At 42.2% G+C, this 17487-nt stretch overlaps 2 protein-coding genes across 2 annotated transcripts; one reads left to right on the forward strand and one right to left on the reverse strand.

The window, feature by feature from the left end:
* Positions 1-1043: 1043 nt before the first annotated feature.
* On the reverse strand, positions 1044-11076 carry SARAF (store-operated calcium entry associated regulatory factor). The gene is made up of 6 exons (XM_058837462.1): positions 10920-11076; positions 10078-10253; positions 8456-8846; positions 5399-5507; positions 3793-3911; positions 1044-3280 (listed from the first exon to the last, which is right to left on the reverse strand). The coding sequence occupies exons 1-6, from the start codon at positions 10993-10995 to the stop codon at positions 3255-3257; spliced, it is 897 nt and encodes a 298-aa protein (XP_058693445.1). The 5' UTR covers positions 10996-11076; the 3' UTR covers positions 1044-3254.
* Positions 11077-11212: 136 nt separating this feature from the next.
* Positions 11213-16626, forward strand: LEPROTL1 (leptin receptor overlapping transcript like 1). The gene is made up of 4 exons (XM_058837463.1): positions 11213-11340; positions 11574-11649; positions 12917-13103; positions 14154-16626. The coding sequence occupies exons 1-4, from the start codon at positions 11325-11327 to the stop codon at positions 14268-14270; spliced, it is 396 nt and encodes a 131-aa protein (XP_058693446.1). The 5' UTR covers positions 11213-11324; the 3' UTR covers positions 14271-16626.
* Positions 16627-17487: the final 861 nt, after the last annotated feature.

Genomic DNA, 17487 nt, shown 5'->3' on the forward strand with positions numbered 1-17487 from the left:
GCCAAGATCTGACCTGGCAGCTGAGTCACAAGACCCAGCAGCACAGAGAAAGCTTATCTCTGTACATCTTTTTTTTTTTTCTTTCATCACATGCTTCATGGGAAGTCAGCTGTAAAACCAGGAGTTTCGTCTCTGCAATGAGCTTTAGCTTTGTGTGAGGATGTAAGCCTTGTCGGAGTAAGAGCAGTTCTGGTCCCAGGTACCAAACAGAATTGCAACTATCTACAACAGCATTTAACAGTTTAAGCATTTACATATGCCTTGCAACTATGAAGCTGCTGTGAAGATGCTGCCAAAACCCTGCCCAGGAGCAGAAGGGAGACTAGGACCTTCCAGATCTGATGTTCAGGAAGGAAGCTCAAGATCTCTCACAAGTATGAGCTCTAAGCTGCCTTCCACAAGTTCTTTTCACTCAGAGCATCAGCAACATTTGATTAAGGGAACGCAGAATTTGCAGGCCTTCGTTTAAGCAATTTACAACTGCCAAGACATTGAACTCTGTGCAGACCACATCTCTGTTCAGCAGTGCCACATCCTCATCTAAGAAGCCAATACATCAGCTCACGCTATCCTTGTGTAGAGTTCTGTCCACAGCCAGGAACAGCAGCAGCGATCAGAAATTCTTCTGAAGGGTTCAGCTCACCACCTTGTAAAACCAGGAACTTGCTGACATAACAGAGCTTTTCTGCAGATTCAGATCCCAAACCTTGATTTACAAGAAAGCCTTCATTCCTTATAGGGTTCAGTATTTTGTTACTGAAAACATAATCAATATAATATTATAATATAATATAATGTCAATAATAACTCTATTCTCAGTATTGTTTTATTTTATTGAAACATACAGCTTACCCACTCTGCATCTGAGGGTAAAGGATGATATTATTTACTCAGGAAGTGGATGACGAGACAGAGAACTCTGAGAAAACAAACAATGCAATCCCTGCAGGCCTCAAGATAGTGATTTAAAGACAAAAGTACTCCTTATTCACTGATTTCATCCCTCTATCAGAGAGCAGGGCAAACATATCCGAACAGATTCAGAAGTTACGGTAAATTTATGTATCAGATTTATCAAATCACATTTCATGCAGAAACTGTAAATGCATAAATACAAATGAAAACATTGTCTAAAACATTTCACAGCATACTGTAATTTAAGAGCAAACTTTGCATTCTAACTACCCAGTTAGAAAAAAATCCAGTTTCATTGTTATGCAATTAGTTGGCAAAGCAAACATTGAAAAGCTTAACCTGAACAGACTTAGAAACAAGTAAGAACTCCATAATTAAAATATATTCTTTTGCTACACTTTGTCATAAAGAGATGGATTTCTTCTTACTTCTTTCTTCTTAACATGGATTTCTCATAAAAGGTAGAGCTTTCTAGGAGGCCATCATTAAGATATTTACCATTTCCCTTTTTAGGTTCACAGTGAAGGCTATTAATGTGCATCACAGTGTGTGATGTACATTAATGTGTATCACAGTGCAGGCAGTTATCTTCTCCCAACCCTCAGGTAGCTCTGAGAAGCAAGCCACCATTTCACCCTCAAGTTATCCATTTCACTCAATACTTTCAAAATAACATTTTTAGTACATGCACTTTTTCATGAAACACTTTTTCTGGCTCTCCACTTCATAAAGACTTCTGGGATTTGCTGGTTTGGTTTGCTTGTATTTTTTTTTTCCCCTTTTCTTTTTTGGTTTTCTCTCTTTGGTTGCTTAAGCCATACAGTGAACTTGGGTGTTATCATATGAGCTAACTCCTTCTGTATTCATGAATGGACATGCTTGCTTTTCCCTGAGTTATCCTGAAGTCACTTTCTTAGACTAACCAGACCTACCTAATCTCCCTGTGGAGATACAACTTGTATCAGCTTTGCTCTCACTGTAATAGCTGATATCAATTCCCAGACACTTGTATTTTCACAAGGCTGAACAACAACACTTCTCTGGCTGCTGCCAGCATACACAAAGCTGTGCCCACACAAACACTTCTACACTCTATTAGGATGGGCTCTGGAAAAGAGCTGGTGATCAAGCAGCCCACTTTTTTACTCTTCCCCTCTCCCCACAATTCTAAGAAATTTCTCTGCTTTTTATCCAGCAATGCCTCTTCCAGGAGAGACTAAGTCACTTAAGAACTATATGACACTTCACAGAGGCCCCAGAAAATCATCACAGAACAAAGCAAGGCCCCTCTGCTTCCCACTCTTTGATAGCACTTTGTTTTCAAAAAAGCACATTTGGGGAAGTTTACATCCCATTAGATAATCAATTTCCCTTCTTTGCTTAGTATCAAGGCCTGCTGTGTCCCAGAGATTCTATCAGCTTTGCATTAAGAACATTCTCTTCCCTTTTGCAATGAGCACCTTTGGTTTACTGTGCCCTGGACAGGTGATCTAGCAGGACAGACCATTCACATCACAAGTTTTCACAGAATTGCCAACATCCATCACTAAAAGGAAAATCTGTGGCCTCAATGCAGACAAAATGTCTGTAATCACCTGAAGTCAAAATTACCTCAGTCTTCCAGAAAAAGGTTGAAATTTCCAGGTTACTTATTTATTTACCCTCAATAACTTACAAAGTCCCCCAGGTTTGCACAGTCACCTCAGATAAACTCTAACATGGAGAATCCATGAATCTGCACATTTTTGCTCCAACAGTCACACAGCACAGATACAAACATACTAATGTTAGTTTCTTCATACACAGTTTTGCTCTTGTCCACTAAGGAAGAACTCCAACACTTCTCTGAGTAGCTGACTGCACTTACAGTAAAGTTCACATGAATTCTACAAAGGCAAATAAATGCAGCTTCAAAGAACAGCACTCCTTACATACCAGGTAGATGCTGGATTACCAGGAAAGAGGAAAAAAATTATCAGAAATTCTGGATGAAATTAAATTAAGCCCAGAACATGAGTAGTAAGATACATGCTTTGAAAATCTGGTAAGGCTATCATTGCCATACTGCCTCAAGTACAGACAGATACATAGTCACTGTAACATCATTCTTCTTAACATGGATGAGCTTTTTCTGTAGGAGATGCTGCTGGTTGGAAATAGTGGATGTTTCAGCACCTGTGATACCCTAAATAGAAGTGAGAATCCACAGAGAAAGGGAGGAATTCTTTGCCTAGTCCTTCACAGCTCATATCCACTTCTGAAGTATACTACTACTAAAAGAAGTACAAGTACACAACAGGATTTAGTTCAATCACTCTGATGTAATAATGTCAAGGATTTCATCTTCGCTTTGTGCCCCCAAAACCTGCAAAATAATAAAAAAAAAATCAGCTCCAGCACGGCCTTTCCATTGAGCTCTCTAGTTCTAAAAAGGTTAAAGGTGGCAAGGGAGATGAGGTAAACTTATTCACATGAAGCAGAACAGCAAACAACTGTGAGCTGACTGGCCTGGAAACTATTCTGTTCCTGCAGATTAGACAACCTGCATTCTACAGAGAACATGTCTGTGCATGTGTGCTGGAGAAGGGTATTCACAGTGCACATCAGAAGGGAGAGCCTTAAACTAATGCACCTTGCCAGTGAAGACAAGCCCGATGCTGGTGGTGCCATGCCCACCACAGGCCTGTGGGGAATTTCATGCTCCACAATGCTGCCCTACTTCCATAGGGAATGGAAGGAAGGGACATCATTACATGCCTTCTACACCAACTGGTAAATTAAAATAAGGATCCTCATTGAACTGCAACTAATATCTGCATGTTTTTGATAGGTCAAAGTCTCTTGAGCTTCAGGAAATTAAAAGGTGTTTTGCCTTACCAGAAGCAGTTCTTGTCCCTGAACTGCTGCCTTCTGTGGAATTCCTTGAGTGCCCATGCATAGGAGGTACAGCTGTGGGATCTGTCCACATATTGTGATATGAGGAACGTGGCTGTGCTCTGGCATGAAACAGAGTAGACGGAAGGCTTCATTAGTGACCTTCAGAAAAATTAAGAAGATACCATTCCAAACAAGAGAACTGCACCTCCAAGGGAAAACTAAGTCGTTATTTCAAAGCCAGAAATATTCCTATGTATTTAACACACTGAAAGCAAGAACATCCAATGCTGTGATATCATAATCTGTAGACTTTCAAAAGGAAGTTGAGCTTTACTCTTCAGAATAAGGAATTCTAACAATTGCAAATGAGGAAATTTTTCTCTCGGAAATTTTGACCTTAGATTCTGTCAGACAAGAAAGAAGTTTGAAATCTGAAGTTTAAATGCATTTTGGCATCCCAGCCATGTTTGGCAAGAAAAAACATCCTTCTGTTAACTATTTTGAAAAGGTCGTATCAGTAACACTAACATATCATGGTCTTTGACTCACTCACTTAAAATTACTTGCTTCCATGGATATGGAATTTCCTGCTGTTGAAATTTACAAACGGCTCTCTCACACTTCCTGGCACCAGCATTTTGAGGCACAGAATTTCAAAAGCCTAAGAAGCTAAATTAAATAATAGTGGACCAAAGACTGTTTTAAATAAAAAGAAGCCCAAGCTAGGAAGCTTGTTTATGTATTTGGTCTTACTCGGTTATATCTCTAATCTTGAACAATAATTTGTGGCTACAGAAATGGGGGAGTGTATAGAAATCATGGAACTAACCTGTATATAGACACTACATAAATATAACACCTCAACACAGGAGTCATGTATTTGAGCCTTAAGAAATACCAGGTCAATAAAAACTTTAACACATTATACCTAAGAAAAAAATCTTAGCAGAATTAATATAAGGCTTCTGTTATTAAAAATAGCCCCCAACTTTACAATGCAGATGCTTAGCACACTCCTGTCCATATATTTTACTCTCTAATCTGTTACATTTCTACAGGAATACACTTGATAAATAGTCAAGTTATTTGATAAAGAAAATTGCTTAGGCTCTGAAGATTCCCTGCAGGTATCTCATACTTTCTCCAGTGAAGCCTAAAATGGCAGCAACTGCTCTCTTTAAACTGTTAATCTAAAAATGATGCATTCTAAATGTCTAAAACTCTATACCAAATATGGCCATCCAGACTTATTTTAGGAAAGATGACACTGATAGAAGAGATCCTTATATAGATGATTATATGCTTAATATGACTATGTGTGTTTTAAGGCATTCTGCAGATAAATTCTTTAAATGCTCAATTTAAATTTGCAGGCCATCCTGCCAGGTCAGAGAAAACAGAATGAAGTACCTCAGTCTTTCCAATCCTGCTTCAGAAACATGTTTGAGATGTCTCTGGTCCTGGAGCTACAAACAGCTGCTCAAAATTCTTATAGTGGGAGGATTTTATAACTTGAATGACACAGGCCTGAAACAATGTCAATATAGTATATGGCATACCCCCTGGAAGCTTAAATACTTAAAATCTGACAGTATGCATATTTTACCTGTGACTGCCTGCCAAGTAGCCTAGCAAGCCTCCTGCTCCTAATCCAGTCCAAAATCCTGGTCCTGAACTGGTTCCATGATGGGAATAAGTTCCAAAGCTGTTGCCATCTTAAACAAAATGAAAATAGGAAGCATAAATTAGTAACGGACTAATCCTCAGGCCAGCTGTTGCAACAAAATTCTCTCCTGTTAAAGATAATGGAAAATTAGACAACAAACTGCTCCTGATTTCAGCATATTTTTGATCAATCTTAACTTGAAAGTCCTCACATTTCAGAAAGCAGGAAACCTCACATAAACTAACACTACTATAAAGAGTCTTATGTTAAAAAACTGCTTCCATTTCATCTCACAACTGTGACATTTGCAAAACATGGAAAGAGTCCCTGCCTGCTGATCTATAAACAGACAAGTTAGATTAAAAATAGAAAAGGAAACGAAGAAAGAATAATCCGCTGAAGGTCACCGAGCAGGCCAGAAGCAGATGCAGAACACAAATCAAGTAGGTAACACTGCATAGTGAGCAAACCACAAAGACACAGAGCTCCTAATCTCACTGAGCACAGCTGCACAGTTTGAGTCACAGTGGCTCAGTGTAACGCTAACATTACTGGTATTGTTCCTGGTAATCCTAGTCTGACACTTGCTATCAAAGGCCAAGCTAACTGCAATCACATTGCAAAGTTTTTCATTATGCATGAGTCACCAAGCTTGACAAATACCTTGATGAAACTGCAAGTAGGCTGTGGGGGAAGGAGAGTCACAAATTCTTTGACATGTGACCTCCATAACATGAGGTTCTGAGTCAGAATTAATTTCTTCCATTTAGAAAGAGAAAGAGAAAATACAAATCCAAAGGCGAATAATTTTCTGGTCTTGCAAAAATCATGGATGCAAGAATAAGTGCAACCACGGGCTTAACACAGAAGGAAGTATAAAAAAACCTGAAGATAACATTAGGGTCTCCCTGAAACGTGCCCACCTGAACAAGTGGGCCAGAGATGATGTAGGTAAAATCAGAGGGGCCCAGTTTGTCTTCAAACTGATACAGGTTGTTTGAAGTCACAGAAGACAAAACAATAATGAAATAATTAGTTTCAGTCTAGTCTAGACTGGATAGGGTGTTGAATTTCATTTTAAATGTGCGGAGAGAAATACAAACTCTCATTGGGATGATACACCATTAACTTATGCTGATTTAGGACTACAACAAAAAGAAATTACTTAGTTTGCTGCAAAAACAATATTAATCAGAGATGAACCAACTCATTTGTTCAAAAGCACCATAACTGAACACTGACTCAGAACACTGAGTATTTTTTTGTTGAAATATCTAGAGTAAACATTAAGAATCATGTCAAATAACTAACTGAGAGAAAGCAGAATTTAATTAAGATAGTCTAGCTAAACAAGTTTCACAGGACACATTCTGCATGTTAAGGGGATTTAAAATGAGGCAAATTAAATATTAACAGCAATATGTGAACAACATTGCTTTTCATTACTATCCAGGTTTCCAGAGACTAATACATTCCTGGGACACATGGACATACACACTCAGATATGTGCTTCTGCCCTGCTCCCACAATGTAAAGCAGACACTAAATGCCTGAAGTAGCCTAACACTTACAGCATTTTTAAGGTGGCTCCACATTTCAATTTTCCTCCTTACTTTGCCTGAAATCTAAAGACAAATCATTGACATGCCTTATTAAAAAACTTCACAAGTTAAGCATTATATGGCTCCCAATGTGTATTTTAAGTGTCTCAGTTTTCAGCAATCCTCAAGAAAACATTCTCAAGGCCCTGCCCTTGCTAGATTCGAGACTCCTGCAAAGAAAAATGCATTAGGGAAATTAATTGACATGGAACTGAACAGAAAAAAAAAATGAAAATAACCCTTCATTGTTTCACCTGTGCCCAGTGTGACAGAGCTGTGTGTCATGACACCACAGTACAGCCAGTGCCATGCCCACACATGGCCATTGATGCCCACAGACAGTCTGACATAACTACATGCAAACCAATTTGCAAAGCCAACAGAAGCAGATTCCATTTAATTTTCTGGTGCAGGTACTGCTGAAAGTTTCTGCTGTGCACGCCTTGCACAAGGGTATCCAGAAGAATTACACTGCACCCTCTGTTGGCCAGGCTGTTTGAACAAAACTTGGACAAAGCATTAATAGGCATTATTAAAAGATAAACTTTTAACTAAGTAAACCTAATCCCGGAAAAAAACAAAAATTATGTAACTTGTGAGAATGTCATTTAAGTTTCAGTTCCAGTGCTGTGATGTTTCTTTTTTTCCAGTGCTTGTATGTTTACAGGGTTAAATGAGTTAGTCAGATGCCAGATGAGTAATGTTTATTTCCCTGACACACTATGACGGCCTAAGGAAGAGTATTTATTATGTGACAGAAGTCACCAGTTTTCTGGGAAAAGAAAAACTGCCTCTTTTCCCAGCAGCAGCCTTGTCACTGCTTTTGTAATTTTCAACTTCAGATGAAAGGCCCCACATGAGATTCAGATGCTGTACCCTCTAATGACAGTTCACAGACACTGTTCTCTGCTCTGGGAACCAAATCTTTCAGCTGCTGGGACTACACCGAAGCCCTGTTAAACAGAGGACTGATACATGATACCATCAACTCTTTGTGAATGAAATCAGGGCTGAAAGGCCATTCTGTAAAGTTTCAGAGTGCTCCTTGGGTATGGGTTTGTTTCTGGCTGTGTAAGTTTCCAGATTACCTATGACAATTATTCTCCCTGTTATTCTGCTATTTCACAGGTGATGAAAAGAATGCTTGCAGAGCACGGGGAGGTGGCTTTTCAAAGGTTCAAAGGGCAGCCTGCTCTGAAAGCCTGTGGAAAACCAAGCCCTTATTTCCTCTTTTGAACAAAGAGCAGAATACAAAGCCGACTGTAGGCTCTGCAGCCAATTCAGCAGCTGCCTACAAATGCTGTGGTTTTAACTCTATCCCACCTTCCCTTACCACAGACAAAACAGGACAATCCTGCTTGCTCTTTTGAGTACTGTAAATGGCTCAGAGCCCTACCTGTGAAGGTGGACTTAAAACCAGGAGGAGGAGGTGCCTGCTGGCTCTGCCAGAAGGGCTGGGAGAAGCCATCACTGTCCCCAGAACTCTGCTGAGACTGCTGGTTGCTGAGGAAGAATTTGTACATTCCAAAAGCAAGAACGAGAAGAACAATTACAACAATTGCTCCAGAACCAGAATCAGAATCATCTTTCCTTGACTGGTAATAGCTAGAGCCAAAGCTTCCAGAGCTCTTCACTTTCCTTTCACCTTCCTCAGTCAGCTCTAGCCTGAACAGCAAACTACAGGAGCCTTTTAGTATGTAAGGATCATCCGGGTAATCGTAGCCTTCACAGCTCACTTCCATTTTTCCAAAACGGTAGGCATTTTCCAAGTCTGCCTTGCACTGCCACTGAAAAAAACAAACACAATACACAGTAAAACATACTGCCCCAAAGATGAAAACACCTACCTGCTTCCCTGCATACACCCTGAAATAAAGCTGTAATTCCTAACAAAGCATCTATGGGCCATAGGTAAGAAATTTCCTTGTGTTTCTACATTCAAAAGGAATAGGAATTTGATGATTAAATGAATTTTAAATCCTATGACTTAAAAGACATCTTTTTGTTCAGAACACTGAAGAATTACAACTCTGGAAGATTTTGTTTTTCTTCACTGAACACATTTTTCAAATATCCCTTCTTGAGATATAGCAATACTTCTAAAAACGTGTTATACCCTGTTCAACAGCTTCTTAATAACTGTCATCCTGTGCAAACTCGATGGCAGCTACAAAAACCCAGCATGTGAGCCTGAAATCCAGTGCACCATTGTGTCTGTCTGTGTCTGCGCAGAAATCAAAAGAAACTGGAACAGACATTATGAGGCATCCATATGCAACACTCATCAACTATATTGGGGATTCTCTGGTTGAACATAGGTGGATTGTCAGGCTCACATTCCCTTAAGGTACCCATAGGGACCTCTACTGACATGTGACACGTATTTTGGAGAGGAAGTAAGAAAGTATTTGTTTCTAAATTAGTAATCCTGTACAGCAGTACCAACTGCAAATTTATACTTGACTGTTCTTTCCTGTATCAGTTTTAGCAATTACTTTCAGTCTTGATTCCTGGTTATCTATTGACAGGGGCCTCGGTAACAGCTGAAAGTCAAGACCATTTACTGACTAGCACTCACATCCTAGGTGCAAGTGAAAGGCAAATTTGAAATGTAGTTTTTAAAAGGTAGAGCTGAAGTTAAGCAAATATTTAGAAGCCCTTTCCACTTGTTTCCTAATAAAAAATGGAAATTCACGCAGCAATGATAATTCAAAAGCATCCTCTGGGGTTTGCAAGAGTTTGATTTTATAAACTCAAGCACCATTATATTTAAAACAAACAAAGGTTTGCTATCCCATCTTTTACATTAGCTCCTTCAAAGATATTTCAAACATATACCTACAGTAGTTCTGGAAAATCCAAACCTAAAAGTATTAAGGTTAAGTTTTAGCTGCAAAAGTTCATCTATCAAAAAGCACCTGAACTGACAACCTAGCTCACTACTCTTAGCACCTTCAGAACTTACCAGCCTGGGGGAAAGTAATTCCATAAACAGTTTAACAGGTTTTAAACAGTTACCTGTACATCATGGCCATCCCATCCTTTGTTGTAACACTGAACAACCTCAGGGACACGGGAACACCCCGCAGAGCCTCCTGTGCACTGCAGCTGGGGGACCGAAGCTGTCCGCCTGGATGTTGTGTATTGTCCTCTGTGGAGGGTGAGCGCCTGAACATCCCGCAGCAGAACCTTCCCTGAAACAGGCAGCACAAAGAATCACAGAATCCATTAGGCTGGGAAGGACCTCTGTGATCACCGAGTCCAACCTCGATAAAAGAACCCTACCATGTCAACCAGACCACGGCACTGAGTGACAAGCACAATTTTTTCCTAAACACCTCCAGGGACGGTGACTCCACCACCATCCCGGGCAGCCCGTTCCAATATTCGATCACCCTTCCTGTGAAAAAATTCTTCCTACTGCTCGTCAGCGCCTGTGCAGGTGCACTCCTCCTGCCTACGAGGGCCTCCTCTCAGGAGAAGGCTGTCGATAGAGGGCCGAAGCAGTAAGCCTGCATCTTTACGAGACGAAGCTCTAAGCATCAGACGCCCAGACGGAAACACGAGAGCTCCCCATTTCCTTCCGAGGCGGCTCCGGGCGGCTCCTCGCAGGCAGCGAGCCACCACTGACAGTGGGATCACTGCTGCGACACAAGCAGGTTCACAGGCCCAAACCCAAACGCCTTCCCGGCGCGGACCCCTCCACAAGCCCTTCTTCCCCCGTGCTGGCCGCCGCTAAACCGGCAGCACTCCGCGGTGCCGGGCCGCGAGGAGAGGCCACCGCGCCGGGGGAGGCGGAGGAGGAGGCGGCAGGGGCGGCTGAGGCCTCGCTGAGGCCCCCTTATCCCCGCGGGTCTCACCCGATCGGTCCCAGCCCAGCGCGGGTCCCGCGGCGGCGGAGAGCAGCAGGAGCAGCGGTAGAGCGAGCGCCGCCATGGCCGCACCGGGAGCTGTCACCCTCTGCCCGGGGGCGGTGCCCGCCCCGGAACGCGCAGCCCCGGCGAGAAGCCCCGCCCCCGGCGTGCCGTGGGGCCAATGGGCGGCGAGGGCGCGGCGCTTCCCGCGCTAGGCGAGAGGGCGGGGCTGCCGCCGGGGGGCCTGCGCGCGCGCCACGTATGAGCGTGCCGGGCCCGGCCCGGGAGGGGAGGGGAGGGGAGGGGCGGGGCCCTCCCCCTTGCCGGAAGCGGCTTCCGCTTCCGTGCGGCACTTCCGGTTCCCGGCGCGCGCCTCTCCGGTGCCGCGCGGCTGGCGGGACGGGCGGCGCCATGGCGGGAATCAAAGGTGCGCGCGGGGCGGCGCGGGGCGGGGCGGCCGGTAACGGCGAGCGCGCGCGGCCCGCGCGGGAAGGGGCCGGGCGGGCCCTCGGGGCCCGGAGCCGCCGCGGGAGCCCGGGTGCCCCCGCTCCGCCGGGCGGCCGGGGCCGCGCCGAGCCCCGCGCTCGTTTGCGGGCGGCGGTCGGCGTTCGGCACGGCGTGGTGCACCCTTCGCATTGGTTCGATCTGTTCTCGTTGTAGCGCTGATCAGCCTGTCCTTTGGGGGAGCGGTCGGACTGATGTTCTTGATGCTCGGATGCGCCCTGCCCCAATACAAGTACCGTGCTCTCTCTTTCTATTCTTGTTTCTCTTTTGTGTGTCTGTAACTACAGAGGAGTCCGGCTTCCGTAGCGGGGGATTGATAAGTCCTCTCTGTGTAGGAGGGGCCTCAGGTTTTTTGGGTGGGGTTATTGGGGTTTGTTTTTTGGGGTTTTGTTGTTGTTTGGGATTTCTGGTTTTTGCTTCAAAAGATTGGGGTGGGGGGAAAAAAAAAAACCAAAAAAAAAAAAGACCATCCAGGATTTAATTAATCCTTAAAAGTAATGGCAGCAAAAGTTAAACTACCAGGCCTGGCTGCAGACTGTGCAAGGATGAATTGCCCTGTCTGGACTGGTGTCCCGCTGTGGCTGACCGTCAGACAGCAGCATCTCCCGAGGAGGGCACCCAGTGCGTGTTATCCAGGGAAGCGTTTGCATTTTCTCTGGCTGCCTAGGGGTAGCTGGGCTGCCGGTGACTATCAGGTGGATCTTTGGCTGTGTCAAAAAATTCTAGATTACAAGTGTTGACTTGTAATCTAGAATCTCGAATAATTGCAGCTGTACTTTCCTGACATCGATTCCTATCTCCTGGATTTCAGGAGATACAAAGTAGCAGACCAAGTGTTCAGATAGTAAGGCCTATGACTCTTAGATAGTAAGGCTTTGTCTTTGCAAGTGAATGCTGACTTTACAGAAAATGTTTTAAATTTACTTATTCACTGTTGAATAAATATCAAATATTCTGTTGACAGACCTGTTGTTGGTTGTGAATTGCAGTTTCTATGTATATGACTAGAATTCCTAGGCCAGCTTTCTTTTGTTATAAAACCAGTGCTAGTGACACAAACTCTTGGGAAGGAGACCCTTATCCTGTTACCCTTCAAACAATGCAGTAAAGCATGAAAACAATGTGCACCTGCATTTGTGTGCCTGAGAAATCTAGTCTGGGGCGCTGCAAGGGTATCTGTTAAGTAGAGCTGTCAGGATAAACTTGGACTTAAGCTCACCTTGTGAGGTGGCATTAGATTTAGGCTTGCTTAGTGAAATCTTGCTTTATGAATATCCTGTTAGTGAGCTCTGCTGCCGTTGAGGTCAGCTGAAGCCACTCACACACGTGGTCTGTTGGATTAATGTCAGCTCATTCCAAGGCAAAGGATTTGCCTTCTCTGGGCTTGTCTGTCTTTCCTAAATGGGGATGCTGAATGGGGAAAATGCCTTACATTGATTTTAGGAGGAGCAGGAAGTAAATCCAGTTAACTACAACTTTTCTTCTCCTTTCTTTTTCAGCCAGTACTGGCCACTGTTTGTTCTGTTTTTTTACATCCTTTCTCCTATCCCATACTGCATAGCAAGAAGATTGGTAGATGACACGGATGCTACAAGTAACGCCTGCAAGGAGCTGGCAATATTCCTTACAACAGGCATTGTGGTCTCAGCATTTGGGCTGCCTATAGTGTTTGCAAGAGCAGAACTGGTTAGTAATGTTTCAACCTGTGATTGCCTTTTCTTTTCTAGAAAACTTTCTTCTTTGTGTTTGTTTGTTTGTTTATTGAAGGTAAAGCTTTCATGCGCTAAATAGCTCTTCACATTTCTTACTTTTGGAACCAGAATAAGAATTTTTTAAATTTTTTTTTTTGCAAGAAAAAAAAATACAGAAATGGGAGCATGGCAGAACATAGTGATTGCCAATTGCTTCACATGGTCATGGAATAAAGCCTGACAATGCAATGCAGAGAAAATGAGACTGAAAATACTGTGAAAACTTAGCAGGGAAGTGACCAAATATTGAAGTGTAGAGAATACTTCAAAGACAATCTGTGGAACAGTTGGGCTAAAGCAGCATGAATAAACAAACAAACAAAAAAAAGCACTTTTGTTCTCCGTGGAAATTATATTGTAAATGATACTGGTGTCATTTTCTTAAACTTCCATGTTCTTGCTACATATTTCCCAGTATACGGCTTTTCACCAAAATACTCCAAAAGTTCACTTTCTTTGTGTGAATGTCAGAAAGCACTACCAAGTCAAAAAACATAGAGTGTTCTTTCATAAATCTCTTTAGGCAAGAACAGCTCAGGTGGGCAGTTTGAATGCCTCACACCCTCTGAGTAATCCACTTACTCTCCTATGAAAACATCCACCTCCTTGCTTGTTACTGGGATATCTGCAGGCGTTTTGAAGACCTTAAATACCTGTTTTAAAAAGTCTTACAGCATACCTGGGCTGCAGATGTGTTTTATGCTGTTGTCTAGCCATACTTTACATACCAAACCAGTTGTGCCTGCTAGTCAATGCTTTGAGTACAGCTAGAAGAAACTTGCAGTGCTGCTTGACTGGCTGTGAATTTGTCAAATAATTTTGGGTAAGCCCAGCCTGCTTGTTGTAGCCACAAATAACAAGATACTGCCTATTGCATCGTGGACACGTTACTGAACTTTTTTGAGAATGGGACAATAAGATGTTACCTTTTGTTTTGTTAGAGTTCAGCTTCAAACATGTCTAACTGAATTCCCCCCGTTCACAGATTTACTGGGGCGCATGTGCACTCGTCCTTACCGGGAATACAGTCATCTTTGCCACAATCCTAGGATTTTTCTTGGTCTTCGGCAGCAATGACGACTTCAGCTGGCAGCAGTGGTGAAAGGAAGATAAGAACTATCCACAGGCATCTTGTCATGCAGTGGCCATCCATACAAATGAGAGAATGGGCAATAAAGAGAAGTAGCGTAGCAAGCCTCTTGAGTATTCTAGATGCTCCTTTTGACGTTGTTCGTTCTGAGTGTACTACTGTTGCTGACAGGGTTTCTACATTTTTATGAAGTGGAGAGATGATTGATTTCATTTTTACGTATGGTATGTTTTTAGGTGCTCTCTTGGTTTAAAAATTGTCATCTTTCTGTCCAGTATTTTATGTGAAGCTTTAAACCAGGAACAACATTTAAACATAGTTTCAAAGATTAAAAGTTAGGGAGTTTTGGTGGGGTTTTTCTTTGTTGGTGGGGTTGTTTTTGTTTTTTAAGTTAAGCATTAATACTGTGTTTCAATTTTTTTTTAATATCAGGATTAAATTATATACAAGCTAAATGGATGTATGAGATTGTCCACCACCATTGCCAATTGCCAGATGAATAGATTGTTACTATATTTTAGCAGAGGCAAGGTGGGTTGGAGAGTACTGGTTGCAGATTTTATTCTGCCCATACCTCAGACTGGGTGATGAATGTTGATAGCCTTCATTTCAGAAGAAGGCTGAGGAGCAGGTAGAGTTATTTGAGAGAAAAAGTCCTAAATTTTAACATCACTGGGTCTGTTACCTGCTTTGTTACCAATTCTGTCGATGTGACATTCAAATACTCTGTAAACGTATTTATGCTGACATACAAAACTGAAGTGTATTGTAGGGAAAGAGAAAATGCTGTTTAAAATCCATTTTTAAAAAAAGTATCTTTTGAACTGTTTCTATTTATAAGTATTGTATGGTTTTGGACTTTTATGTCAACTTTTTACCACAAAGATGGTAAAATGTTAATTTGTGGAACTACTGGTCTGTGTTAATTTGAAGCATATACAAAGCTATTTCCTCCTCCCCCTTTTTAATTTATTTTATACATAGCATATATATAAAAATATATAATAAAACAGCTTTTAAAATGTAGATTAAAACTTTGTTTTAACTTACCTAAGAATGAGTTTCTCCCCCTCTTTTTTTTCTTTCTTTTCCCCCTCAATGCAGCTGAGGCATGACTTTTTTGGAAGTCACTGGCTGAACTGATTTCACTGACTGTTTTTAAGTTCTTATGCACTATTGGTTAATAAGATTTACTGTTATGTCTGTAACTGTAGCTTGTGTTCTGTAAGATTGCACATGTAGCTTCAAGTATTTAAGACAAGTTTTCTGCATACCTCTCAATTGTCCGGATTTTTCATTTGAAGAAGTCTGCCCTCAGACATTCCCTCACAACACAGTTGATGAGTACCACTTGATCAGGTTTGTCTGTACCACGTGCGGTGATGACCTTGACCAAACTTACTTCTAAACTGCATTTTTCAATTCTTTAGAAATAAGTCTATGAAACTTAACCATGCATAATTGAAAGCTGAAAACTGCTTAGGCTTTGCTCAACTGTATGAAAAGGCACAGAACTGCAGGTCTTGGCTGTAGTATTTGTGCGTGGATGCAAACAAAGTATAAAGTTTGCATATATATATATATATCTGTTCATAAATGAATATGAATATATACAAAGTCTGACAGTAATGGTGTGTGTTCTGGTGTGAACTGGTACTGGCAGGTGGAGGCAGCTGGGGTGTAGGTACCTCCACTGGGACCTCCACACTCTGCTTTGTTCATGTCCTGTGTGTGGAACAGAGGGACAAGCCAGTGCCAAGGCTCCAGTGCAGAAGCCAGTCCAGAGCAGACTATTTCACACATAATCAAGTGCTGTCTGTGATGGTGGTGCTTGGAGCTGCACAAGGGCTTTAGGATCACGCGTTCCTTTCCCTTTTTTGGCAAGATTTCTGTGCCCATACCCTCAGTATAATGGAGGCTTCAGAAAATCTTCCAAACCAGTGGCTAAAGTTGCAGTCTTCTGCAGTCCTTACGAAGGAGGAATGCCTAGGAGTTGTACAAATATGAGTCTGTTACCTATTACTTCTTCATGGTCAGGAATGGTTTTCTCCTTCATTCCTGAAGCCACGTGACGCTACTCTCTGGATCACTGGTCGTGGAGCTGACTGTGTATGTATTGGTGGTGCATTTTTGGTTTGTTAACTGCATTTCAGCACTCCCTCCTTGCTTGCACACCAAGTACATGCAGTATTGCTCTGATGAGCGGGACACTGGAGAGGTATGATCCTTCCATATAATATGCACTGAGATTGTGTTACCATCCTTCTAGAGGGAAAAACTTTGAGTGATACAAATTTTAAATAGCAATCTTGAGTTCTGTATGTTTAATCAAAAATACTCTAATAAAAAGAGTATTTTGTTTAAAGTATGAATTGTTATTTTTCCTTTCTTTAATGTGGTTGTTACTTCTGTGGAAGAGATGACACCAGATTGCTCGTTAGTCCTTCATTTGTGTTTTTTACCTGGGACTGCTTTATAAAGAGAGGGTCCAGTGTCCAAGCTGCACTGAACTGACTTGGTTGGGCATATCTCACATTGCAGTTTTTGATTCAGTTTCTGTTTGAAAGCCAAATCCTGATATATTGGTGTTTTACAAAGTGACGGCCACCTTAACCCTCTGATGTATTTATAACGTTACAATTTTTATTTTAAAAAACCACACAGCCTGTGATATTTGTAATCATGACATTTCTGAAATTTGAAAACTGATGACTGATGCCAGTCTTTTAGCAGAAGAAAGTAGTGGGAGTTGGTGGAAAATCCTTTTAAGGTGATCAATCACGCTTTCCTCTCCACACACACTCACTTTGGTCAAAACATTGGAAGAGGAGTGGAGTTATGTGGCAATAACTAAGGTGCTACATCTGCAGAGCTTTTTCGTGAAAGCAAATTAAATCAGTAGAATCATTGACTATGCTGAGCTGGAGGAGACCCATCACGATGACAGTCCAGCTCCAGTCCCTGTGCAGGACCATCCCCAGAATCACACCCTGTGCCTGAGAGCATTGTCCAAAAGCTTCCTGAACTCTGTCAGGCTGGGGCTGTGACCCCTTCCCTGGGGAGCCTGCTCCAGTGCCCAACCACCCTCTGGATGTAGAACCTTTTCCTGATACATAGCCTAGACCTTCCCTAACTTCCCTCCATCCTGTTTCCTTGGGTCCTGTCACTTGTCACCAGAGTGAAGAGGTCGGTACTTGCCCCTCCTCTCCTTCTCATGAGGATGTTGAAG

The sequence above is a fragment of the Poecile atricapillus genome, chromosome 4 (genome assembly GCF_030490865.1).
Source record: "Poecile atricapillus isolate bPoeAtr1 chromosome 4, bPoeAtr1.hap1, whole genome shotgun sequence".
In the NCBI taxonomy this organism is placed as follows: domain Eukaryota; kingdom Metazoa; phylum Chordata; class Aves; order Passeriformes; family Paridae; genus Poecile; species Poecile atricapillus.

What these genes read in the sequence shown, in the direction of transcription:
- SARAF (XM_058837462.1), bottom strand. Translation starts at nt 10,995, where the DNA reads ATGGCGGCGCTCGCTCTACCGCTGCTCCTGCTGCTCTCCGCCGCCGCG. An exon ending in GGGATGGCCATGATGTACAG is followed by an intron (nt 8,847 to 10,077) that starts GTAACTGTTTAA and finishes TGTTTTTTTCAG; the next exon opens with TGGCAGTGCAAGGCAGACTT. An exon ending in TTTTAAGTCCACCTTCACAG is followed by an intron (nt 5,508 to 8,455) that starts GTAGGGCTCTGA and finishes ATTTTGTTTAAG; the next exon opens with ATGGCAACAGCTTTGGAACT.
- LEPROTL1 (XM_058837463.1), top strand. An exon ending in TGCGCCCTGCCCCAATACAA is followed by an intron (nt 11,650 to 12,916) that starts GTACCGTGCTCT and finishes TTTCTTTTTCAG; the next exon opens with CCAGTACTGGCCACTGTTTG. An exon ending in TGTTTGCAAGAGCAGAACTG is followed by an intron (nt 13,104 to 14,153) that starts GTTAGTAATGTT and finishes CCCCGTTCACAG; the next exon opens with ATTTACTGGGGCGCATGTGC.